Below are 25,561 nucleotides of genomic sequence, written 5' to 3' on the forward strand. Positions count from 1 at the left end.
TAAAATACCAATTTTCCATCATAGCTATAAGCTAATGTTACCAGAAGGCTAACTACACAAATGTTTGTGAATCCGTAACATGGCAAACACGGAAAATTGAATATGCAAATGACATATTAAAGGTGACAACAATTTGTTTTTTTTTAGATCTTAGTTTTTATTATCTTGCATGCATGTACTTGTACACATACAAGTGCCATGCCAAACTTGAACGCAACCCAACACTATTCTTTGCATTATTGGAAAAATCCTTGTGTAACAAATCAGCTCAGAGGTGTTAAGAAAATAAAAACCTATATATCAAATATGTCATATAACCTACATGTACTGTAGGTCTCCTCGGATAAGAAAAGTGCCTTCTAGCCTCTACAGTGGATGTGTTATTATTTATTAAACTATTAAACTAATGGTGTTTATGGGAGCAACATTAAATGAATATACAATCAACCTATTCGACTGTACTGTAAATGTATTTACCACAACAAACACTTGGAATGAATTCCATGCAGTTGTGGAGGGGAAATACTTGCCACATTCACAGTGGTCACCCAGTTTGTTTACTAGGTCGCTTCCGAGGAGCAAACCTATCGGGAGGGAAGCGATGTTGTCCCACCCACAATGCATCATCACTGCAGCCACTGCTCTGCCATGTTTATACTCTGGTCGTGGACGGAAATAATTGCCGTATAGAATCTGCAACCTTGCTATTTCCACTGTCTGTACCGTTTATAACGGTGAAGCGTTACATTTTAAATGATATCACCAATTTTATAGTAAGACTTTAAACACGACGCACCGTCTACCATGTCAGGCAACGCTCAAGGTGAGTAATGGCAGCTTTGTCGAAAATGCTAAGTTAGCTGTGTAGCGAAGTTAGACGCACACGACTGACTAGCTTCGTTTAGCAGCGTCTGGGCTAAGAGAAGGCCTCATAATGAATGTTACTAAATCTCGGCTATGGCTACTTCATTTAGAGTAACCTTAAGCGATCAGTGGTTGACATTCTTGGTTGTGTACAATAATTAACTCGAGCGAATGGAGTTAGTAACGTTAACGTTAGCTTTTTAGCTAAGTAACCAACAATACAAATGACAGATTAGCATAATGTTACGCTAACGTTAATGTTTCATTTATCAGAGTAAAATGGGCGAATTGTCCACAAATATTAGGTTAGCATATAAATGCAAGAGTCCACAGATAAATGCTAATGTTATCTTATTTTTAACCCCATATTTTCAGTTTTCTGGTTGCTAACAGCTGCATTATATCGTTAGCTAGCAAGTGAGCCAGCTAGCTAGTCAGCTGGGTAACGTTACAGCTAACGTTGCACTAGCTAACACTGCGTTTTTATAAATAATATCACGTTAGTTTTCCAAGTGCATTGCCTTATATGCTATAATTGGAATGTTATAGCTGCTACAATGAAATGATGACTAGCGGTATATTGCATAACGACAGGTGTTTTGAGGACAAATGTAACGTTTGACACAACATTGGCGATGTGAGCTCCCTAACCGTGATCCATAACTTACAAGGCAGATGATGAGAGTCATTGAACAGTGGTTACGTTAGTGTTTTTATTTTAATTTTTTCTGGCCTTGTCGTCAGGGTTGGGCCGGAATTCATGACAGCACGTGTATACACATGACGCAGTTTACTCGGTGGGATTATTCCACATTTGTCGGGGGCCTGGTGGAATACAGAAGGCCACCGGTTCGATTTCCACCCCACCAGGTGTGGCCCCCAGCCACTAATGGTCATCCTGGGAGGCTTCCGGGAGGAAGGGCACATGCCATATTAACGTGCGGAACACATTCAGCTGCGGCGAGCCCTGAAGGGACCGTTGATTTGATCGCCGAGTTGATTTTGATTAACGGGTTGTAGTAGCCATCGCATGATCCCCGACATCGCACTCGGAGTCCACAGGTTAATAGAGCTTGTGAAGTTCACACATCAGAGCAGTGAATACATTAGCTTATCAAATTATAAAAGCACTGAAGCTGGAATCTGCACTGCACTGGGTTCTTTAGAGAACCTGAAGAACAGGTTGAATACTTTTGATTTGGTGTGTTGTTGTTTGTTGTGTTTTTGTGCTTCGGTCATCCATTCTCATTAAATGTTGTTAAAGGCTGCTTAAACGGTTTTCAGAAAGCTAAGGTAGGTTGTGTTAATATGACCATTAAAACAGGGTAAATGCTTTTTTTTTGTAGCACTGATCAATGTTAGTAATGCTACATGAAGTTATGGTAAAGTTTGTAAATCAAATGAAAAAAAGTCCCAGTCTCTGATTTATCTGAAATCAAAGATTGTGGACACCTTAATTTTGAACGCACTGCAAGCAGCTCTGTTTGTAGCAGGGCAACCCACATAAAAACATTTTTGGGGAACACTACAGACCGTCACATTTATTTTTCACTTGGGTGATTGAGCAACTGCATGACACATTGGTGTTAATGTCGTGACCTGTAATCGGTCCACAACTAAAGTGAACATTAATTTACACATTGTTCTTGTGGAACAATATTAAAAAACAAACTTTGAGAGGCAGATGGCTCTAGCAACTGTCAATGCAACTAGTAGGACAATCCCCAAAATAAACAAATTATTCAGATGTGGTTGACTAAAATTAATGATGATTTAATTGTTATTGATAAGATCACACTCTGAATATGTAATAATATGTCTGTGTCATTACATTTCCATAGTCACAATAATTAATTCTCCCATAGTAGAGATTCAATCTAATTCCTTTTGAAAATATGTCTGATAAGAATTTATAAATGGGATTAGCCATCCAAAATGGGCAGACAATGCAGAAAATGCCAAAAACTAGGGTGACAAGCTTTCACCAACACTAGCAAATGGCTGATCATTGCCCTAGTGTCCCCTGTGGAGTCCTGAAACCAAAAAAATGTTTAGCATTTTTGCAGTTCTGATGGCCTTGTCCCAAAGTCTATAGTATATTTACTTCTGACTTTTATGTGTCTTAAATGACAGTTCCTAACAAGCAGGTAAATTAAACGTCAGAGGTTTTTGCAAACATAAAAAAAATCATAAAAGCACTGCTCATCAATGCAAACAATCCTGCCCAACGAAATGTGTACATTTGGAAAATGGAAAAATTCCATTGGCTTTTTGGGAAACCAGACGATCTGGAAGAACTTACTGGTTGTCTACAAAAAACATCTTCCCTACAGCACTCTATATCCATACCATATCCATACCATCCAAATTTAAAGGTGAAGAGCCAATATCTAATTGGTTGTTTGATTACCATAACAGTGATCATCTGTCACACACCAGTTCTGCAAATGTCCAAACACAGATTGATCGACACGTGAAATTCTGTTCCAGTTCTGAAGCTTAAAATATCATATAAGTACCAAAAAAGCCCCAAAATGTGGTATTTTGGGCAGCCCTAGATATAAATAAGGCCCATTGTATTGTTAATGCTGGCTCACTTTGACACTGCCATGGCTGAAATTCTCAGAAATCTCCCTTTGGGAATTTGCTTGACATTTCCTCTCAGTCAGTCAGCAAAAGTTACTGGCTACACAATTGTATAAGCTATGTTTTCATCTATGGGGGTGTTCCTATTGCTCTATCTTCAAATACGCTCCAAGAAAAGAAGTAATAAAAAACCCATGTAATGGTTCCTTGTTAAAACAAAACAAACATGGCTTTCTCATCCTTTTGTTTTGGTCTTAATGAATATCCATCCATTTATTATGTGTAACCATTTATTAACTACATGTCGTGGGGGGGCTGGAGCCTATTCCAGCTCTCATAGGAGGAGAGGCGTGGTACGCCTTGGACAGGTTGCCAGTCTTTTGGGGCCAACAAAGAGACGCAGAGATGCAGACAACCATTCACACTCAAATTCACACCTACAGCCAATTTAGAGTCACCAGTTAATTTAACATGCATGACTTTGGACTTTGGGAGGAAACCTACACAAGCATGGGGAGAACCTGCATCCTTTTAGCTGCGAGGCAGCAGCACTGACAGCTTCATCACCATGCTGGCTCCTCTTAAGAAATATCTTAAATCAAAATCAATAATTTCATAAATTTAAGCAATACGATTATTGGTTTGTGTTGGAAGAAGTGGTGTGAATGAGTCTTGGTCGAGGTCTATAATCCCAGCTGCAGCTATTTAATTCCAGAGCTTTGTAGCCTATGATGATTTTAGCAAATCTTTAATCTAAAATGCCTTTCTGTTGCAGATTATGACTTTGGTGAATATGACAAACCCGGTGCTGAACGTTCACGCAGGCGGCGAGGTGAAGATGACGATCTTGAAAGGTAAGTTATCTTTTTTGTTTACATATCTATATCATAGGAAGACTTATGGGCTGTCTGTACAATATACACGAAAAACAATTCCCCTTTCCAAAATGAAATGTAACTACTTTTCAGTCCCTCCAGGATATTGTGGACATTTTTGTGGTTGTTTCTTCCTATGTACCATAGTATTAAACACACAAAAAGCTCACAACAAATATAAACTGCTCTATTTTCAGCCTTATAACAATGTGTTTTAGAAATAATTTAATGGGCTTTTAAATGAGTCTCACAATGTGGTCTTGTGCTTGACACTGGGTTTAGGCATTTGTTCAACAAGGCACTGAGAATTAAGGCCCATCAACTCCACTTTGGTCTCATCTTTCAATGTTCCAGAAGTTTGGTGGTTAATTTGCAGTTTTGGGATCCTCAGTTCATTTTAGAAAGAAGAGACTTTGTCCTGGCAACCATTCCAAACAAACCTTACTTTTTTAGTCTTCTTCTAATTGTGCTGTCATAGACCTAAACATGCTGTGAGGCCTGTAGGTTTTGGGATGTAGCTCTTGGGGCTTTTTAGTATTTCTCTGAGAATTGCACAGTCTGACCTTGAGTTGAATGTCCTGGGACGTCCACTCCTGGCATCTGTTTGGAATGTTCTCCACTTATCTGTCTCACTGTACAATGTTGAATTCAGAATTGTTTGGAACTGGTTTTATAACAATTTCCAGACTGATAGGCAGCAACAATTCCTTCTCTAAGACCATTGCTTATGACTTTCTGTGTTGGCATTGTGTTAACACACCTGAATGCTATGGACCAGCAAACTACCAAAAGTTCCTCTTTTATAGAAGTCTGCAAATCTGATAATGGTCTCTTAATCAAGGCGTGATGATCAGCTGCACTGGTTAAAACCTAAACTATTAAATCCTATGGAAGCAGTAAGGGGGTACTTGGATTGTGGACATTATTTTTTTTTGCTTCATTTTTGTAACCAAATGATGGTTCAGTGAAAGAATTCTATATAGTTGTTCTCCTAAAGTTATATTTGCTATTACTAAGACCCTACCAATAGATTATTTTTATGTTTTTATACAAAAACATAATTAATTATGAAATTGTAATGAAATTATTAAAAGAATAACATGATAATTACTCTACACAGTGACTATTATTACAACTCCCAAAGAATATCCAGAAATGTTTTGTTTTATTGTTTTCATGCTATCTAATGCCCTTTAAAGATAAGATACATTATAGGCTACCGGTCTACTATAATTGTGTGTTTTCTGATATTATACAAAAGAGAGACAGTATCTTATAAGGCACCATACAGTAAGTGTTAAGCATTTGCACTATTATCTGACTCTAGTAACTTGATGTTTCATTTCATTTCTCCTTAAAAGTGATTTGGAAGAGGGTTTGTTGGAGGAGGACTGGCTGTCAGCTAAAAAGGTAAGATAAATTAAAATATTTTTTTATTCACTTTTTTGTTTACTTTGATTTCATGCTAGGCACCAAAAACTAGTTGTATTGTCAGTGTGGGATCTCTGCTTACAAGCATTAAATACAAAATAACATCTAAACCATTAGTTGTTGTGGTAAGATGCTTAGGACGTATATATGAGCAGTGGAGTTGTAGCAGGTGGCTCCTCCACAGGGGGAACTGTTGATGTGAACCAGGAGGAAGTACTGTGGACAAAAAAGTACAGTGTTGACCTGTCCAGATTGTCTTCACCACATGGGAATAGCGCATCCACTGTGGTTGGAGGTGGTCCTCTGCCCCCACTCTTTAGATACGCACACATACATACAACTCAGGAAGATGAGAGCACAATTAAGAAAGAACTCACTAACCTTTTCCTGTGTTTTTGTTTCAGAATCCCTCAGAGGTCTCAGATGAAGAGCTGAATGATGACCTCCTTCAAAGTGATGATGAAGATATAAATATTAGGTAAGCCCGTGTCATCAGTGCCATGTTTTGAAGTGTATTATCTGTAATTGTAAAGCTGTCAAACTCCAGCTTTAACTTTTACCCATCATATATACTTAATTTCTTTTCTCTTTTTGTGTTTTGTCTTTGTTTTGAATTTTTTTGTTTGTTTTGTTTTGTTTGGTGCTTCCCCCAGTGGTCAGAATGTGAGCCTTAATGCCACATACAGCCTAGACCCTTCCTATGACCAGCAGGACAACTCACAGGAAGCAGACTACACAGATGATGTTGTGAACCTGGGTGCAGAGGGCTATGAAGAAGGGGATGTAGAGGAGGAAGGGAATCAGCAAGAGGTGGAAGAGGAGTACACAGATGAATACAGCCATGATGACAACACAGGGATGCCTGATGACCAAATGGATTACACTGGGGAGCTAGTTGAGGGTGAAGATGGCTGCCAGGATGAAGTGCTAGACATTCAGATCAATGAGCCTATAGATGGTGAATTTGAAGTGAGTTCTCACATTTGCTTACTTAGACATAAAATCCTGTGGATGCACACACAAACAGACACATACACATCCGCCCACTCCCTTTGCTGTCTGACTCTATTGTATACAAGAGATAACAGTTTTCTTGTCTCTTTAAGGGGACAGTGAGGATTGAAAATCTATTGAGGAGAAAGAGATGTAGATTGGTGTTTGTGGGCAGGGGAGGATTAGATTCATTATCATTTCCTGCCAGTAAATATTTCCATCTTGCTGACAAAGTTTGTGTTGACAGCTTGTTTGGCGTGAGGTAATGCTCTGCTGTCGCCTCCAAATCCCTTTGCTATTGTGACCTTGGGCCCTGTATCTTTGGAGGAGTAAGGATCTGCTTTGTGTTGAGGAGATGTGCTGCCAATCGGCGGAGGTTAATGTGGGGGGGCTTTTATCTCAGGCTTTTACACTGGATCTGATAAAGTCTCATGCAGGTGAAAAGATTATTGACCTTCCTGAGGACACCCCATACAGTTTTCTAATGATTAATGCTGGTTTCCCTTTTATTCGTTTCCCTTCCCTCTTAGCACAGACTAAGAGGATCAAAGATAAGACCAGATCCATGTGCAAATGTCCGTTACGGTCCATTTACCAAGGTGTGATGGTGTTTGGCACCTGACAGAGATATATTAGCCTACCTCCTCTCTTCAAACAAAGATAAGATATTGACCTTCTTACTAAAGGCAAACAGCACAAGTAGATACCTGTTTTGGATTTTGGAAAATGTCTGCAAGTGTGGATGTGTATTTGTATTATCTTTTAACACAAATAACTGTTTACAAGGTCACTAAACTGCTTGGCCTTGACATTTTGCTTTCCACGGTATTCAGTGAGTTCTATGTGGAACAGTTTAAAGGATTAAGCTGTTGTGTTCCCTTGGGGCAGCCTGTCCATCCATCTGGTTTACAGAGCATTTTTTCTGCATTAAAATGTGCTGTTGTTTGGCAGGTTAATGGAGTGCAACACCAAACACCATTGTGTGAGCTACAGTCAGACTTTATTTAGCTGTGAGCATTTGTTGAATGCAGATAGGATGTTTGAATTAGTTGCAAATCCTACCAGTCGTAGCCACACTTGTTGTGTTTCTGGAATAATTAAGCTGTTTAGATGACATCATTTTATGTGGTTTTATCAGTGGTTGAACTAAAATTTTGTTATAAAGTAGTTAATGCTATTTGTCATTGCCCAGAATATTTGTATCTGTGCCATGTTTTCAGCATGGAGTCATGAAATTACAGTGCGGTCAGTGATTTGCAAGGAGTCAGTCAATGATTTTTTTCACCATCATTGAAGCGGGGAGTAGTGTTTTTAATCCGTGCCTGCATTTTTGTGTATCATGTCAAACATTTACATCTCATTGAATTTCAAATGTTGTCAGGAATAGTAATGAAGCCTTGCTCCCACTGTTATGGTAATTTGGGCTGGAGAAGGGGGGATCCTCCCAAAAATCTCCTCCATAACATTTCAACGTTTGCCTTTTGTGTTCTGTATGGTTTTTGTCTTTTAATTTCCAATTGTCCCAGTTGTCCATAATGAATTATGTCATCATTAAACATACATCCTTTAACCAATAAACAACTTGTTAATACCATACATTACCATTTTATTCAGTTTTCTTATGAAAATCCTTTAATCTTCTTTATGGTTATATATGTTAGGCTTCTATCATAACAGCATTATTTAGTAAAAATTAATGAAATAGAAACACACTTCCAAATAATTTTCCAGTTGTGGCTGGAATGCAGTCGATCATTGCGTAGTACTGTGTTGTTGCCACTTAATCAATACATATTATCCATGTGATTCTTAAAGGACAATGAATATCAAACTTCCTATAATGATATACCTGTGGATGAACACGGAGTCCATCAGGAGGAGCCCCCTGAGGAGGAGGTAGGAGGAGAAGAGCAGCAGGGAGAGGAGGAGGAAGACGCTGCAGAGAGCTCTCAGGTCTTTGACACAGAGGACGTAAGACCCAAACAGCTTTTGTTGCTATACTTTGATTGATTGCATTATTTTTAGAAAAGGATTTCAGTCACTGATAACTATCGATTTGTGTGCTGTTTCTTAATCACTCATCATATAAAATTTGACACAATTTCCAAATACCTAAAGTGTTATCTTCAAATGTTTTGTTCTTTCCAATTTAGTCCATCACCCAAAGATATTAGGTTTAATATCATAAAACACTTGAAAACTATTAAATATTAAAATTGTGGGCTGGATCCAGAAAAATTTTGGCCACTTTGATTTAGGAAATACGTAAATTATTTGTTCAGTTTCAACAGTATGGCATATTGAAATTATTTTGATCAGCTCCTGGATTAATGGGCCAGCTCTAGACAACAGTACAGAAGATTTTGTGATACACCGCATAACTCGATTAAACATGAGCAAATGAAATATGCTACCACTAACCTAATGGAGCACACAGTTGTACCCTTGGTAAATGTGGTCAACTTTCGATTCTAATGTGTGAAAATGTCTACAGCTTGAAAATGAAGCTATGCCAGAAGAAGAAACGAAAGATGAATCAGATGAGGAAGATGAAGAAGATGAAGAGTCTGGCCGCATACGGTTTAAATCTGAGAGAAAAGATAGTGCTGTTGTGCGGCTAGCTGATGCTGGCAGTAAAAGGAGGAATATTCCTGAAACACTAGGTAAACATTTTGAATCTCTCTCCTGCTTACCATAAAACTTGTATTTCACCCCATGTCTTGTCAGAAAAACATTGTACAACTTCTGTATTCTCCTGTTACACCCATAATTAGAACTGTCTGAAAAGGCCAAGCAAGATCTGATGGAGTTTGAGGAACAAGAACGACAGAAAAGACAGAATCGTTTTGGAGGTCGAGGGAGAGGAGGAGGAGGAGGAGGCGGAAGAGGAAACAGAGGAAGAGGGGGCTTTGGAATGGGAGATTTTAGAGGCGCACACAGAGGAAGAATGAATGACCAGAGGCTCCCTCTGATGGGAAACATGGGCATGCAGGTAACTAATTGTACAATCACCAACATGTACAGCATTAATATTCCAATTAGTTATGTACACAGAGTGACTTTTGGAGGGTGCTAAAAGGAGCAATAGTGCTTTAAAAAGGGCACAAAGTTGCTGACTCGGGCCTAATCATTCCTGACATCAACGGCATATCCTCCTTTTAAACAAAGGCCAATACAAATCTCAGAGAGGTTAACGTAAAGATCAGAACAGAGAAAATTGCAAATACAAAAGAAATTGTGGGTATTTCGATGTCGGTAGTTTTTTCAAAATTTCCACTATTATTATTGGGAAATATAATTGCTGCCTAGATTGTTTGATATTGCCCCACTGGCAGTACTAGTCATTGCATCATTTGTATGTCTGGTGGAGTGATTAACAGACACCGGAACAATGCCTGGTTTGCAAGGGCGCCATTTTGCGTAGGTGTATGCATAATTAACAGCAAGTATACCTCGGTAGCTCAGTTGGTAATGGCAGTCATACACGGACCACGGTGGTTCAGTGGTTCGATCCAGGTCCCGGCTATATGTCAAAGTGACTCTGGGCAAGTCACTGAACCCCTAACAGCCCATTCACATCCCCGTTTGTGGAGTACTAGTCCAAACCCGGTAGAAATCAAACTCAGACTGCCAAATCAATATGCGGACAATGATGTACTGTGGCGACCCTGAACTCACGGGATAAGCCGAAAGGACTAAAAAAAAAATACCTTGGCAATTGTTTGACATGTATTTAGTTTGCTCCTGTCTACTTCCCTCTGTAAGACCTCCAAAGCAGTAGTTGTTAGTGTATAAAAAGTCAAAACACTGTATGAGTTTGTCATGAGTTTTCATTATTAGATATCCCTTTACATGGCTCATGATTTCATTAAAAAATGTTTTAAGGTTATGCAAAAAAATCACCTCGAACAGGTAACTTATACAGAGTTGGGTGCAAAAGTTTGCATCATATATGATGAAATGGGGAAAAAGTAAAAAACAAGTTTTTATCATTAACATGATTTTAAAGTACTTTTGAGGTAATACAAATGTTCATTCATTAAAAATGTTACATTTTTAAAGGGGGATGTAAAGTTAGATTATTTTACTTTACTCAGCCAAACTCAAAACAGAAAATGTATACCTATTAAAGAAAAATAAATTACATGCATTTTGTCAATAATTATATTTTATTAATATACAAATATAAAATTGAGAGGTAACAACAAAAGTTATATTTTTAAATTATATTTTTCAAAGGCAACTGTAGCTCAACTAAAGCAACTGTAGCTCAGCTGGTAGAAAGGGTCCATTAATATCAGGGTCATAAAAATTATGACTGAGGGATTTTAGATTTTGAATCTGTTTTCAGATGTGAGCTTTTGTATTTAGGTAAAAAAATAACTTTTAAGGATTCCACATTGTATTTGTTTTTTCGTTGTTGTTGATTAAAAAGGCAGAAATACTACAGTGTTGTTGTGAAGCATAAATATTGATCACAGGTCATGATAAAAACAGAGAATGAGATGAACAGCAGAAAAATAAAATGTTAACGTGTATCTGACACATCTGTATACTGACGTTACGCCTAATATTTAACAAGCTAATTGATTCAAATAATGAGCATCCTGACCAACTATGTTTTTCAGCTTGATTGAAAAAATTGACATGACATTAATGAGACTAAAGGGCATTTTAATGCATAATAAGATCCATAGAGGTAGGAGTGTTATTCTACCTTTTTATTATATAATTAAATAAACCCTATGCTGACTGTGAATTTAAAGAGAAAAATCTGACAGAAAAAGATAATACATTTGGCTTAAAACAGTTTCTAATTCAGTTGCAGATCTTTTGTTGTTACAGACATCAGTAAATCCCAGATGGTCCCTTACTTGATGCATAAACAGGTGCAAAGATACCTACAGGTAGCACCTGTGTATTGGATGGTTATTCATGGTAAACTATCTTATGTCATAATCAAATTTTATCATTTGCAAGATTTTCAGCCTTCTGGTAAAAAATGTAGTATCCCAAGCCCGTTTCAGATATGCACTGGAGTGAGACGCAGCCGACATTATTCGGACTATCCTTCAAGCCTCCAGATTTAATGTGAACGAGCAGGGGTGTTGAAGACCTTTTTTTTTTTTTTTTAGATAGATGCACGGCTCCGGTGTACTGTAAACAAATCACTGTTTCCCACAGCCTAAGTTTTCTATCATGCTGTCTCCTTCTATTAAAATCCTTCAAATTTTTTTTTTTCAATGATGAGAAAACTTGTTTGCTATTCATTAACATTAACCACAGCAGTTTAATATAAAATAATCCAATGAAAAGGTTTGTTTGTTGATGCACCTTTTCGTTCTGTTTCAACCGCAATGGCATCGATCAGCACTAAACAATCAGAAAAATTTGAAGCTGCCTCATGAATATTTCTACACTTTAGTAACAACACAGACTTTTTGTCACATTTAAACAGGCTAAATATTCAGTCTGAAGTGCAGATCAACATTATTAATGCTTCATGAAGTTATAGAAAAGTTAGCAAACGGGTAGGACCGCATTGAATTAAAAAAAAAAGTAATCTCTGGGTAAACTAAAATTAGAGATCTTGGACACTTTACGATCGAAAACGCTGGTTGCAGCTCTACAATTAAATAAAATTGTAATGGGGTGGCACACATAAATAAATGTTTGGAAAACACAGCAGACCATCACATTTATTTTTCACTTGCCAAGCATTAGTGTCGAGCCCTGTTTTTATATACACTCGTTTTACCATTTCCGTTATTTCTGATGATGAAAGGGCATTTCTACCGGCAGGGTTAAGGCTGCAGCCTCTTCCATTGAAATGTAATGTAAAGGGGATACGAACTTAACCATAACATAATCTTAAACATGTTTAGCTAGTAAACTGTTCCTTAATTAGAAGTACCAAAAACAACCAGTAATGTATAAATAAGGTTATAGTAAAATCATGTACATTATATTAGGGCAAACATTTGCATCACAGTAGTTAAAAAAAAAAGCAACAATTTCTGATGGGGGAATATGTATTAACTAAATGTAGATTAAATATCACGTTAAGGAATAAAACTCTATTTGAAAATAATTGGATGCAAACATTTGCACCTAAGTGTAAATAGTAACTAGATCCCCAGTAACTGTGAAAGGTTTTGGATTTTGCCTCTGGTACTGGTCTAGTATTTTAGTATTTGGGATGGCTGTAGCTCAGGTCGGTAAGGCTATTGTCCACGGACTACAGGGTCAGTGGTTTGATCCCCGATCCCAGTGATATGTCGAAGTGTCCCTTGGCAAGACACTGAAGCCCAACAGCCCGTTCCCATCCCCGGCAGCGCAGTGCCCATCCCAATCGCGGTAGAAACAGGGGAAGGTTTCGTCAGGAAGGGCATCCGGCGTAAAAACTGTGCCAAATCAACATGCGGACAATGAACCGCCGTGGCGACCCTGAACTCAGGGGATAAGCTGATAGGACCAAAAAAATTCCCATTTTGTAAGTGATGTTAATGAATATGAATTTCAACTTATTTATGTTTTTCAAAGACAATATTGATCTAAAGAATAAAAAGATATCAGTGTACAGTCAAAGGCAGCAAAAAAGATAATGTGATGGCAGATGGACAACATGCCAACATCACAGTCAGTCTGATGACTGCTGTTGATGAGTTTGTACTTTCTACAGGGTAATGTAGTCATGTTTAACTTCCTGACTAGTCACTGTCAAATTTGGTTGTTTGCTTGATGAATAAACAGATACACTGGCCAGTCATCAAGAAACCATTTAAAATATCGCTTCTTACTATAACTATCGTCCCAACAATTATCAGTTATTGATGCCCCTTTATTGATATATTTCATATATCTTAAAGAACAAATGTACTTATATCTTACTGTTACCTTACTCGTGCTATTGAATTGCCATGTTGACTTTGCATGGCTGCATGATATTAGAAACTATCCAGAAGGAAATGTGTTTTGACAAGTTGTTCTCATTTTCAATTTTATTTCCAAATCTCTTTCCAATTAGCAGTCATCATCTCGAATGCCTCCACCTCTTCATCAGCCTCATCAGCAGCAACTGCAGTCCCAGCAGCACCACCCTTCACGACCAAGAGGACCTCCTCCTTTCCAGGAGCATGGGCGTCCACTCTCCCATCCGCCCCTTCAGCCCCTCATCCCCCCACACATGGCTCACCGCTCCCCACCAATGCGGCCCCAAATGGAGCCACCACCACGGATGATGGGCTCCCCACCTCCAAACTTTCCACAGCATCACCAGCAGCAGCCTCCGCAGCCCAAAAACATTCATATTAACCCCCATTTCCGAGGGCTCACGCCATCCTCTGTACAAGGTAGGCATCCTCTGTAGGCATTATGAGGATCTGATCTATGGAAGCCTGACCCTTACAGCTTAGATGACCTAAAATTATGATACTTAGGTCTTAGTGCCCAAAAAACAGAGGATACCTTGAGTTCATGTCTTGATGGGGCAGAGCTGTTGACAGCGGTTGCAAAGGGAGACTTGGGTGGTGGTAATGTTGTGGCTGCATGTGTAGCTAGTTGATTTACGAAGTGTCTCTAATATAATAGTTATTGCCTAATTGTCAAGAGCATGAATTCCTTTTTTTTTTAATTTTATTTTAGAAAATATACGATTAAAGTTATTTATTTTTTTACCATTTTCAATTCACTCAGTTAATTTTAGCAAGTCAATAAAATTCTATCAATAATTTATTGGAAAAAAGAAATCAGTTTTTTTTTTTTGTTTTTTTTCCTAAATTATGCTGTCCTGAAAGGTGTCTGGATTTGAATGTCACTTTGTTGTTTGGTTGAATGACAAGTGAATGACTCTCTCAGCCAGTAATGGGTTTATGCTCCATTTTTTTCTGGCAGCATCACCATTTCATTCCCTGTGATGGGTTTATCTGGCCTGTCTGTCCAGGCCAAGATAGAAATTTTGTTAGCCAAGCATGTTCATGCATTTGTGTGCAACCATATACAAGTGTGCATGTAGGGATTTGGGATTTGCTCCTGAGAAAAAGATCTGCTCTGGGAAGTCAGGGATTGCCTGTGGTAATGATTAAATGTGCATGTGTTTATATATATGTCTGTGTTATTTATTTTTGTGTTTGTTTGCTTGTTTTAAAAGATATGTTTAAGTAATTGGTTTCAGTTAAATGCTTTCCAGTTGTAGATTTTGAAATAACTTTTCAATAACCATTACTTTCAAGAAGTATACCAGCAATGTTAAAATCTAGTTTATTGATTTTTATTGTGGCAAATGTTAAACAGCAAATGACTTATTCATTTTTATTTGTAGAATTTTGCAGTTGAATTCCACATATTAAATGTTTCTGTTTGTTTCCTGGTCTGTGCCTAACTATGTAAATATGTGAGAGAAAATGTAAAATGTTTCTGTCTAATAGCCTTTAGTATGGAGATGTCTATTGGTCTCCTGTCTATTTACTATCACCACACTCACTCTGCCTACTGCCCTTCATTTTCACCCCAACCCCACCCCCCACCTTTCTCTTTCTCTCTCTCTCATTGCAGTGCCCTTGATGCCTCCTGTTCAGAGCCAGCCCAGACCTGCTGTGGGTCCTCCGAGGTTCCCAGTGAGTAGCAGCTGCTCTTCTCCCTCCCTTTAGCTCACTTTTCACTCTCTCTCTCTGTCTCTCTCTCTCTCTCCACATGGATAGCAACCATTTCTGTGAGGGCAATATCATTATGGCAATTAGACTGCCTGCCCTGGCCAAATACTGTTAAAGCAAATCTGTAAACATTGATATGAGTCTGGCTGCACAACTGGAAATGCATGATAGAGGCTTTAGGCAATAGACTTTTAGAGGTCGGGGCTGCAATGGCGGGACTTAGCAGCTCTTCATGGATGGGCCGGGGCTCAGACTAGCCAGCTTGGCATATAATGGAATTGTGAAACCAGGATATACTGCCAGTTAAAATTCACTTTCCACAAGTTTGTGTCCCAAAGGCACAGAAGACCTTTTTTGAACGGTATTTGAATTAATGAAACCTGGTGGTGGTTTGATGGGGCTCAGTTGAGCTTCTTGCCTTTTTGAACCATGTATTCTGAAGGCTGAATTTCACGTCAGAGAAAGGGGATCCTAAGTCAGTGATTTCCTGTGAGAAAAGGTCCTTTATTTCACTCACAAAGAACCCATCCAAGAGATGACAGAAATGCCTTTAAAGCAATTAATGTATTGAGGGAAATGGCTCAGCCAAAGTGCCGTTAAGTTACTTTTCAGTTCATTAATGATGTCCAGGCATCAGGTGGCGGAGGTACTGACTGACATCTTCCTGGAAAGAACATTTTATATGGATTTATGCAAATTAGCCATTGGAACATAACTGGATCTAATTTCATTCATGTGGATTTACAATCCTGTTGCCATGTGAGCCAAACTTTCACATAGGAGTCATAGGAGTATATTTACTCTTTTAAGAACCTGTATTGTCTCTACTACCTGTTCCTGAGGTTTTTGATGGTGCTAAATATTGTTAGCACCGCAACAAGAAGCTGTTTTGGCTGTTATCAGATAGTAGGAGACTGGTTTGGATGGGCATTCAGACAACTGGGCTGATGAACTGCATAGTGTTGGGTTTCTCAGCTGTCAATCGCATTTGGGCTGCTGTTGCCAAGGACACAATTTGAAATGCAGGTGACGTACCAAACAGCAACATTCCATTTACCAGTGAGCACCTGATTACTCATGATTATCATATATTATCATTTAATCAGATTTAATTGTTCAAAAGACTGGCGAATGGGGGTCATAGCCTGTAGTATTACAGTATTAAATTTTTGCTGGCAGAGAATTGTTTTGAAATATTAATCTCTTAAAAATGAGTTTAAATAATGACATTCATGAAATAAGGATGGCACTGACAAGACGCTTTAAACATGTTGTCCTTATGGGCTCTAAATTTTTGATAGTCAGTAGTTTTAAATTCTTTGTTTTATTGCTCGACCTTTTTATTAGTTTACTCCTTTTTTTGATGACAGTAATTAGCAGTCACAGCAGTTGCTTTAATCATTTGTGATCAGCATCATGTCGTAAAAACAAAGTCTGTCTTGTTATTGTCTGTAAGTCTTTAACTTAGGAGCTTACCTACAAAAAGCCTGGTTAAGTTAAAATTTGTATTTTTTATTAAATATGTGACTTTTGGCCCCTCTCAATTATATTTGTCTTGGTTATCCCCTTACTGCTAAGTGCTGTTTCAGTTACATACTGAGCAACCCGTTGATCTTGGCTAAGAAGTGAGAGGATGAGCCTTGTTATTTTGGTATTTGTATTATATGGTCACCAGTCCTCATTGTGCAGACCTGCCTGTCTGACCTTTTACAAAATTTGATCATGCCGCCATTGTGATCCTGTCTTTGTAAGCTCCTTTGATTAACTTTCTCTTAAGCAAGTTTTGGGACTCTGGCCTTCTAGCTTTCTAACACCTCTCCTTACTAAATACCGCCACCCAGCATTGGAATAAAGATGGATTAAGCATTGATAGCATCTTAAGTAATTTACAATAGGCTCGAAGGAGGCAAGCAGCCCATTTGTGGAAGTGCCACGTGTTGAATAGCAGGTTAATTTTTCAACAGAGAAAAGAATAAAAGAGACGGTTATGAGGGGGATTCGAATTCCAAGGAGGGATTAAAGGGTTGTTATCTAGTTTTCCTTGGAAGATAGATGGGGAGTAGCGTGCATGCAATGATTAGAAAGCTGTTGAACATACAGAGTGGTTGAAACAAAGATGAGGGCACTTATCCCCTCCTGAAATACCCTTTCCTTGTTAGAGACAGGCTTTTAGAAGGTTTATCAACAAAGCCCCAAGTAGTATTAATGCGGGTTTGCTCACCAATTCATGCTGAAGGCTTACTTTAATATTGGTGTGCATATTGATGTTTACAACTAAAAATTCAGTATGTTTTTAATGACCCTAGCCCTTCAATTACAAGTACTCCCTGCCTGATGCAGTGCTCCACAACAAATTCCCATTTTTTATTTCGTTAATTTGTTTGTGATTATTGAGTTCCCAGTATGGCCTATAATTAATGAGCTTATGCTTTTCTAGGGACCGAGAGACTTCCAGCAGCACATGTCTGGTAATTTTGGTCAGCCCCAACGGCCCCCTCATCTCATGGAGCCCTTTAGGAACCAGTCACCTCAAGGCCCCCAGGACAGAGAGCCTCTTTTTATAGGAGGTGAGTTCCACATCCAGCCTTTACAAGAGTCTCAAAGTCGGAGTTTTGAATACTACTCAACATCTCCTCAGGCAGTGCCCCTACATGGTATGCTGCTAGCTTTTTGGTGCTGCGTTATTAGCTGCACTTATGTTACAGACATACTTATAATGTGGCTTCGAAAATCATTGAAGACCCCTTGATTTTTTTTTCCAAACTTTATTTAGTATTTTACATTTAATATTTAAATGGCTAAAACACTGCCAAGTTGGCCTGTCAATCTAGCTATCAATCAAAATGAAATAACCCATGACAAAGCCTAATCATTTTTGTAGTTTATAAAAATTCTAAAACTAAAATATCTAATTTACAGAGGAATTTACACCTTTTTCATTCTAATTTGTGGTCAGCTCTGTCCCATTTTCCATAGTTTAGAAAGAGAATGTTTAAATAGTTTTGTATCCAAATATACAACAAATGGTAATGCAACATTTGGGGAAAATGGCAAAAGCAAATGTATATCAATGTGCATTTCCAGCCCCTACTGTTATGTGAAAAATAGGAAGATCCCAGTCATTTTCTAGTCGGGTACCATCAAACTGTAGAAAAATGTGAGGCAATTTAGTTGCAATAGCTGTAAAAAAGAAATGTATAAAGGTGGAAATGATGATTTCCTTGCTACATTTGTTTCCATTGCACTTAACTGCATTTTACTTTTATCAGTATGCCAACTTTTGTTCCTCTGTGTAAAACCGTTAAGATTTCCAGGATTTTCACTTTTTTTATATATAGCTAAAAATTTAAAAAGTCATAAAAAGCATATAAAACATCAAGATGAAAACCCATCATATATAAGGTCCAACAATTCGCACAGAAAGTCAAAGAATAAGAAAACAATGCATGAAGGAACTCTCTCTAGAATGCAGAGGCATTATGGTGTGGCATAGATCATGGTAAGGGTTTTTAAAAATTCTAAAACTCTTAAGTATTCCCAAAAGGACAGCAGCCTCAATAATCGTGAAACTGAAGAAATTTGAGTTAGCATTGCAGTAAACTGAGTAACTGGGCAAGAAAGGCTTTTGGTCAGGGAGGTCAGTTAACCAGAGCTTCAGTAGTTCTCTTCAGGGATGGGAGAATCTGCAGCACCACAAGTCAGGCTTTTGTTAGAATGGCTAGACAGAAGCCATTGCTAACTTACAGTTGGCCTGATGACCCTCAGTGCATGAAGAAGAATTTCTGATGAGACAAAAAAAAAGCTTACTCTAAGCATTATGTCTAGAACCAGGCACTGTTCATCACTTGAATAATAACCTCAATACATTTAAGTGTGGTGATGGCAGCATTATGATATGGGATGTATACTAGAACAGGGGCACTGGTCAAAATTAGGGGTAGGATGGATGGAGCCAAATATAGAGTCCTTGAAGTAAAACTGTCAAAGCAGTCACCTCTTTTTATGAATTTCCACCCACAATCACGCACACACTCACACCAATGGGGGAGCTGCTATGCAGCTGGCCAACACTCACTGGGAGTAACTAAGTTGGGGTTCAGTGTCTTGCTCAAGGACACTTCAACATGATTGAACCAACAACTGCGGGATTGATGGACAAGGTGAGAGGATCAGTCAGAAAGAATGAAATAACCTCTCTAAATTCAGGTGTGAAAAGCTCTTAGACTTACCGAAGAAGATTTGAAGCTTTAATTGCTCCTCAAATGCTTTGGAAAATTACTTAACTGCTTTGGCAAATAAGAGTTTTTAAAGTTCCATAAAGTTGCAAGAATGTAAAAAAGAAAAGGTTTTTGCTTTTTGATCATCATATATGTACATTGATGGGCAAAATGGCAGTTTTTTTTTCACCTTTATGGAGTTGTCTTTTTTATTTTCCCTTACCATAATGCAGGAGTAAGTGGTTTCTTAAACTAGCTCACAATGCAAAAAAAAAAAAACAATGACATTACTCAGATGTCGAAGTGTCCTTGAGCAAGACACTGAACCCCAACCTAGTTGCTCCTGGTGAGTGTTGGCCAGCTGCATAGCAGCTCCCCCATCGGTGTATGAGTGTGTGTGATTATGAGTGTGAATGGGTGAATAATAAGCATTGTAAAGCGCTTTGAGTGCCAATAGGTAGAAAAGCGCTATATAAGTGCAGACCATTTACTGTTCTGTTATTGTTGTTTGGTCTTCTCATATGGGCATAGAGCGCACAGAGTCAACACGGTTTCCAGGGCAGCATATGTTTGATCACCAGGGCCCAAGCCCTCTGATGAACAGCAGCAACAACCTTCACCACCACCACCACCACCACCACCACCAGCAGCAGCAGCTGCCCGGCCAGAGCCACATGGGCTTTGGCCCACAAGGACCAGCCTTCAGCCAACCAGGCCAGGGCCCGCTAGGACTGTTTCAGAGAGAACCCCCAAGACCCAACCTCCCTCCACACCAAGGTCACCAGGGGATGGTCGGCTTGAATCAACAAGTTGGCCCCCCTAACCAGCCCAGGCCCTTTATGGGCCCTCGTCAGCCATTTGGCCAGCAGGGAAACCCTTTTCCCCCTCCCCAAGTTCAGGTTGAGATGCAGGTACGACTAAGAGTAAGTGATTTTTATTACCAGTAGAAATTGATGGCTATACTTATGCATCTCAATTGTATATTGAATTATCTTGAAAAATATGGAAAAAATATTTACAGGTTTATTTTGGTTATTTTGTTTTTCTTTTAAGGATTTTGTCATTCATGTAAAGGAGTTGGCGAACAGTTTGCATAGTTTCTGCCATGAATGCATGAATTTTTCTTATTAGGTTATTTAAATGGTCATGAGAAGAATGATAACTACACTACTGTACATGAATAAAGTTGAGTACTTATCATATTTATTACTGCTGCTGAAGCTTTCAAAGACTGGTGTCCCTTTGGTGCCACAGCAATATGTCAAGAGACATAGACAAGAGCTCCCTCTAGTGACTGAAGTACTATTGTAATAGTACTGTGTGGATACATGAGGACACTCCTTTGAGGTTAATTATTTGCAGAAATTGTCCAATTATCTGTTGGCAGTAAGCATTTATCGGACTTCATACTGTTGATGGAAATTTAAAACAAAAAAAAAAAACGTGAACATTAAAGGTCTTAAAAACGTCTTAGTCTGCCACATATTTTAGATTGTAGTTAATAATCTTTTTTGATCTTTTAGGGCCTAATGCACGGCCCTCCTGTGTCCCAGCTTCCACATCACAACCCACTGCCATCCCATCAGCACATTCACCAGCACCAACACCATCGACAGGAGTTACCCCATCAGCAGCAGCAACCGTTAAATCTCAATGAGCCACGTCCCATGATGCATCATGGTGAAAATCCCTTCCATCAACAGCAGATGCACAGTAGCCCCAGGCAGATGACTCCCCGCCCTCAGAACCTCCAACAGCGCAACATGTCCAACAGGCACAGGATGGTGAGAAATTAACAAATTACCTCAACAATTTTTAGCTCAAACTGTTCAAAAGCAGTTAGATTGGATCAGTATTTTAACAGTGTGTGATATAATTGCTCTACATTTTTGTGTCACCATCTTCCCTTAATTAAAAGAAAACACGTGATGAGAGAATCATATAGATGTTATCATCAGACATTTCAATTAAAAATATTTTTATATTTTAACCATATTTATTTATGTGTAAAAAAATAAATAAATAAATAAATAAATTTTCAGAACACACCTGTCTCCAAGCAAATGCAGCACCGCAACAGCAACTTACGGGAGCTCCCTGTAGCACCTGGCAACACAAACATGAACAGTGCGTACCCCGCTGCCACCCCCACCCCCACATCCACCAACGTCAGGCCTGTTGCCAAGGCAACACAGGCGGTGCGTCCTGGGCAGAACACTCAGTCGGTGCCTGACGGGGGCAGAGGAAGAGGCCAAGTTGCTGCCAAGACTCAATTGCAGCCCGGGGGAACAGGCAGGACAGTGGTTCAGACGGAAATCCAAAGCACGCCGCCCAGCACGGCACCACAGGTCAGCTTTTTAACACTCATGGAAAAATAAAGGAAAGGGAAAATATTGAATATTTTTGCATAACCCACACATTATTTCATGCAAGTGTGTTACATGATAAAGTCCTCAAATTGTACTGTAAAAAAAAAACTGTAATTTTCAGCTTAAAGTTGATGAGGCAGAAATTGTAAACTGTGCTGAGAAGGAGTCCTATATTAAAAGGTTTAAGGTTGTTAATGTTAATAACAGTATCATTATACTGGAACTATATCATTCATATTCATATTGCATTTTTCCCTTGGGTATGACTTTGATTACATTTAAGTGTCAGGCCAAGTAATGTTGTCCAAATGAGGCTCCCCTTCCTGTAAATGGAGACTGGCATTTATATTGTCAGCATATGTTATTTGCCACAGGAACCTGACGAGGATGAGGAGACTCGACAGTATCGTCTGAAGATCGAGGAGCAGAAGCGTCTGAGGGAGGAGATCCTGAAAAGGAAGGAGCTGCGGCGGCAGATGCAGGCTGGCGTCAGAAAGAAGGAGCTGTTGGAAAGACTTAATTCCCAGACAAACACTCCTGTCCAAAATCCTGCTCCTACACAGACACAGCCTGCACAACAAAATCAGCAAATGCCACACCCTGTACAACAGCGACCGCCACCACAGCAACAGCAGGCAGAACAAAAACAGCAGCAACAATTACAACCACAACAACAGAGACAGTTTCCTCAGAGAATACAACAATCATTAAATCAGCCATCAAAGAATCCTAAACAAGGCACCCCTGCTCCTCTCAATGATGCTGCTCAGAACCCTACACCACGTCCAAATGTCAAGGCACGACTGCAGATGGTAAAAGGTGGCATCCAGCAGCAACAGACCCCAGGGCCCGATCAAGCCCAGCAATGGAAACAACCCCAACAAAATCAGCAGCAGCTGCAACAACAGCAACAACGAAGGAACAGCGCCCTGCAGATCATAAACAGACCTGGAGTTCAGAACCCATCAACTCCAAAGAACATACCTGTAACTACATCATTGGGCCCAGGTCAGGGTCAGAATCAAGGACCTAAACCTGGGGCAAAAAGAACTGTAATGCAGCGGACCAGGAATACTGCTGGTGAAGGCCAGCAGGTGCCGCAAAAAGTCCGAGTTGTCAAACTTTCAGGAGCGGTGAGCACACGTTATAATGTTTACCTGATAACTTGTGTTTTGTTCCAACATTTATTAGAACCTCTTCAATTGATTTCACTCGACAGGGAAACAAATTACTGTTGAAATTAAATTGTTTTAAATGACATTCATGCTACTTATTTTTTAATCTAAAGGAAATCTAACCTATGGGAATGCCAGAGTGATGTCTGTGTCATTTTGAAGAAATTGATCTGTTTCGAGTTTCCTCTCTTAAGATTTGGAAATGGTCTTTACACACATTTTACCTTTAGAACACAGAGAGGCTGTAGGCATTAAGGAGCGATATGACATTTATCTCTAGAGTTAGGGACATCTCATCACTGCTCTTAAAGGTTGAAATCCTCGTTTAAGGGCAGAACGGTATTCTTTTAAATAAGGAGGCCTTGAAGAGGGTGAAACAAGAATGACACCAACACTAACATTACCACTGCTTACCAATCTTTGCGTATCTAATATGTTACTGCTGTGTCTTTAATTGCACATTATTCATTATTGAAAAATCACAAAAGCATGCACATTAAACATTCGCACTTTTCATTGATAAAACAAGTTGATGGGAGGCGATAGTATTTGAAATAAGCTGCTTTTTGACTCCAGAGGATCAAGCTACAGAGCCAAAATAGCCAGCTGGCTGCAGATGAAGATAACTTGGTATCAGTGCGTTAATGGAAACCTGTGCAGTGCTGATGTACTGCATCTTTGAGAAAATAAGGGAGTGGGATGTGAGGTGGAAAAAAAGAGACGGAAACAGAAAGTCACAACAGAGGCCTTTAGCCACTGTGAAAAGAAGATTCTCTAGATGCTCCCTCTTGCACATTGTTCTGCTGTCATCAGCAGGCACCTGACAATGTTATCTTCTCCCTTCTCATTTTTTATTGCTCTCTCTCTTCCTCTCTGTCATCCCTCAGTTGCTTTTTTCCATCAACCCATCTCTCAGGTGTGAGGCAACAAAAGAATGGCAATCCAAGGGCCTTGTAATTAATCTTTTTTGGTTGAAGGGGGTGGCAACATAATACCTGTGTAAGAAAGTTGCCACTTTTGAGGATTTGGATTTGTATGGCTTAGGCACACAGATAAGAGGCAAATTATATTTTCATCAGGGATAATACAAAGCAGCACAAGACACAAAAGCTGGGGAGGAGGGGGTGTAAGGGGGATGGGGTACACATCGAGCTGCTGTCGTTCCAGTGTAATGCAGCTTAGCATTTGATGGGTGCAATCAGGAGCTGTGATTTCTATAGGAGGGATTAATCCATTTACTCTCGACTGGGGACAGGTCAGAGATATCGCCTCTTTTCTTCCCCTGTATTGATCTGTCACATCTCTCCAAAGAGTCGGAGAAGAGACGACCTTCAATTCCTTCCCGCATGTCAACAGAGTTGAGCTGTGACTTTATTTGATAATGAGACCATCACCTTGTTGCGTTGATCTTTATTCCTCACAGCCTGTGTGATGGGGATCCAGCCCAAATACTGGCACATTTTCAGTTTGATTTGTAGAAATAGCCTTGCATTTCTCCTTGTTGCCCAGAATTGTGACGCTTTGCCTGAATACGTAATGAGAGCACTGATGCCTTCAAACTGAGATAAAGGCTGTTTTTTCAGTGAAATGTTAAATTAGTGATGTCCTTCATCATTCCAATCCAGTGTGGGAAGATGCCTGAGACCACCGACAGCCCGGCGCAGCAACAAGGTGCCTGGCCGGCAACCCCGCTCAACCAGGGCGTCCAAAGGAAGGTTGCCATGACAGGCCAGCAGCAACAAGGCCCAGGTGGAACACCGCAGGCTAGCCGAGGGGGCATGGGTAACCCACAGCAAACCAGGGTAAGTCCTAAAGACTTCTCTCCTCCTTCTGTGCTGGTGACCTGAAATATAGATATTAATCGAGCACACTCTGGGGTAATGGCAGGTGTTGTATAAAAGACGAAATGTCTCCTGTAAAGTTGTCCTGTGCCGCTGGCACTGACCCGGTATTCGGGAAATACACCAATCGAGCAGTAGTGGTGATGAGACAGGACAGTATGCCAGGTGCAAGAGTATTGACAAGCTGAAAGCAGTGTAACATAGAGGGCTACACAAGGTCCCCTGGCCTTTCTGCACGCCTGTCACCACCAGGCTTCTGTCACAGTTACCATACTCACTGACACTGACAGGGTAAGGCAGCCACCATAACGCTTGCACGGCTCCTCTCCCTCTAGCTCCCCCACCCCCAATACACTCACACACATATTCCCTCTACCTTTTCTCTTTTCGGGGGCCCCCCTCCTTCTTTTGCTCTTCCTCTGCAGCTGAAGAAACGTAACTCTCACTCATGATCTCATATGAAGATATGCCAAGCCCCATGCATCATGATCTGACACTGATGTTCTATGTAGAAATATGATAAGTCAATCGCATGAAAGCATGGTGTGTCTGAAAGGCA

At 39.6% G+C, this 25,561-nt stretch overlaps 1 protein-coding gene across 3 annotated transcripts in view; it reads left to right on the forward strand.

The window, feature by feature from the left end:
• Positions 1 to 619: 619 nt before the first annotated feature.
• Positions 620 to 25,561, forward strand: part of rbm33a (RNA binding motif protein 33a) — a 31,371-nt gene continuing 6,429 nt past the window's right edge. Inside the window, exons 1-16 of one of the 3 annotated variants that reach the window (XM_067485750.1) lie at positions 620 to 823; positions 4,226 to 4,304; positions 5,687 to 5,735; positions 6,161 to 6,234; positions 6,410 to 6,725; positions 8,565 to 8,720; positions 9,244 to 9,412; positions 9,524 to 9,741; positions 13,777 to 14,101; positions 15,303 to 15,364; positions 17,838 to 17,967; positions 20,149 to 20,540; positions 21,141 to 21,401; positions 21,660 to 21,965; positions 22,361 to 23,119; positions 24,787 to 24,963. In XM_067485750.1, the coding sequence (XP_067341851.1) occupies positions 805 to 823; positions 4,226 to 4,304; positions 5,687 to 5,735; positions 6,161 to 6,234; positions 6,410 to 6,725; positions 8,565 to 8,720; positions 9,244 to 9,412; positions 9,524 to 9,741; positions 13,777 to 14,101; positions 15,303 to 15,364; positions 17,838 to 17,967; positions 20,149 to 20,540; positions 21,141 to 21,401; positions 21,660 to 21,965; positions 22,361 to 23,119; positions 24,787 to 24,963 (3,492 nt within the window). In that variant the 5' untranslated portion in view covers positions 620 to 804. The remainder of the gene's footprint in view (positions 824 to 4,225; positions 4,305 to 5,686; positions 5,736 to 6,160; positions 6,235 to 6,409; positions 6,726 to 8,564; positions 8,721 to 9,243; positions 9,413 to 9,523; positions 9,742 to 13,776; positions 14,102 to 15,302; positions 15,365 to 17,837; positions 17,968 to 20,148; positions 20,541 to 21,140; positions 21,402 to 21,659; positions 21,966 to 22,360; positions 23,120 to 24,786; positions 24,964 to 25,561) is intronic. The other 2 variants (XM_067485752.1, XM_067485751.1) reach the window with 2 other exon arrangements.

This window comes from Channa argus, chromosome 19 (genome assembly GCF_033026475.1).
Source record: "Channa argus isolate prfri chromosome 19, Channa argus male v1.0, whole genome shotgun sequence".
Classification (NCBI taxonomy): domain Eukaryota; kingdom Metazoa; phylum Chordata; class Actinopteri; order Anabantiformes; family Channidae; genus Channa; species Channa argus.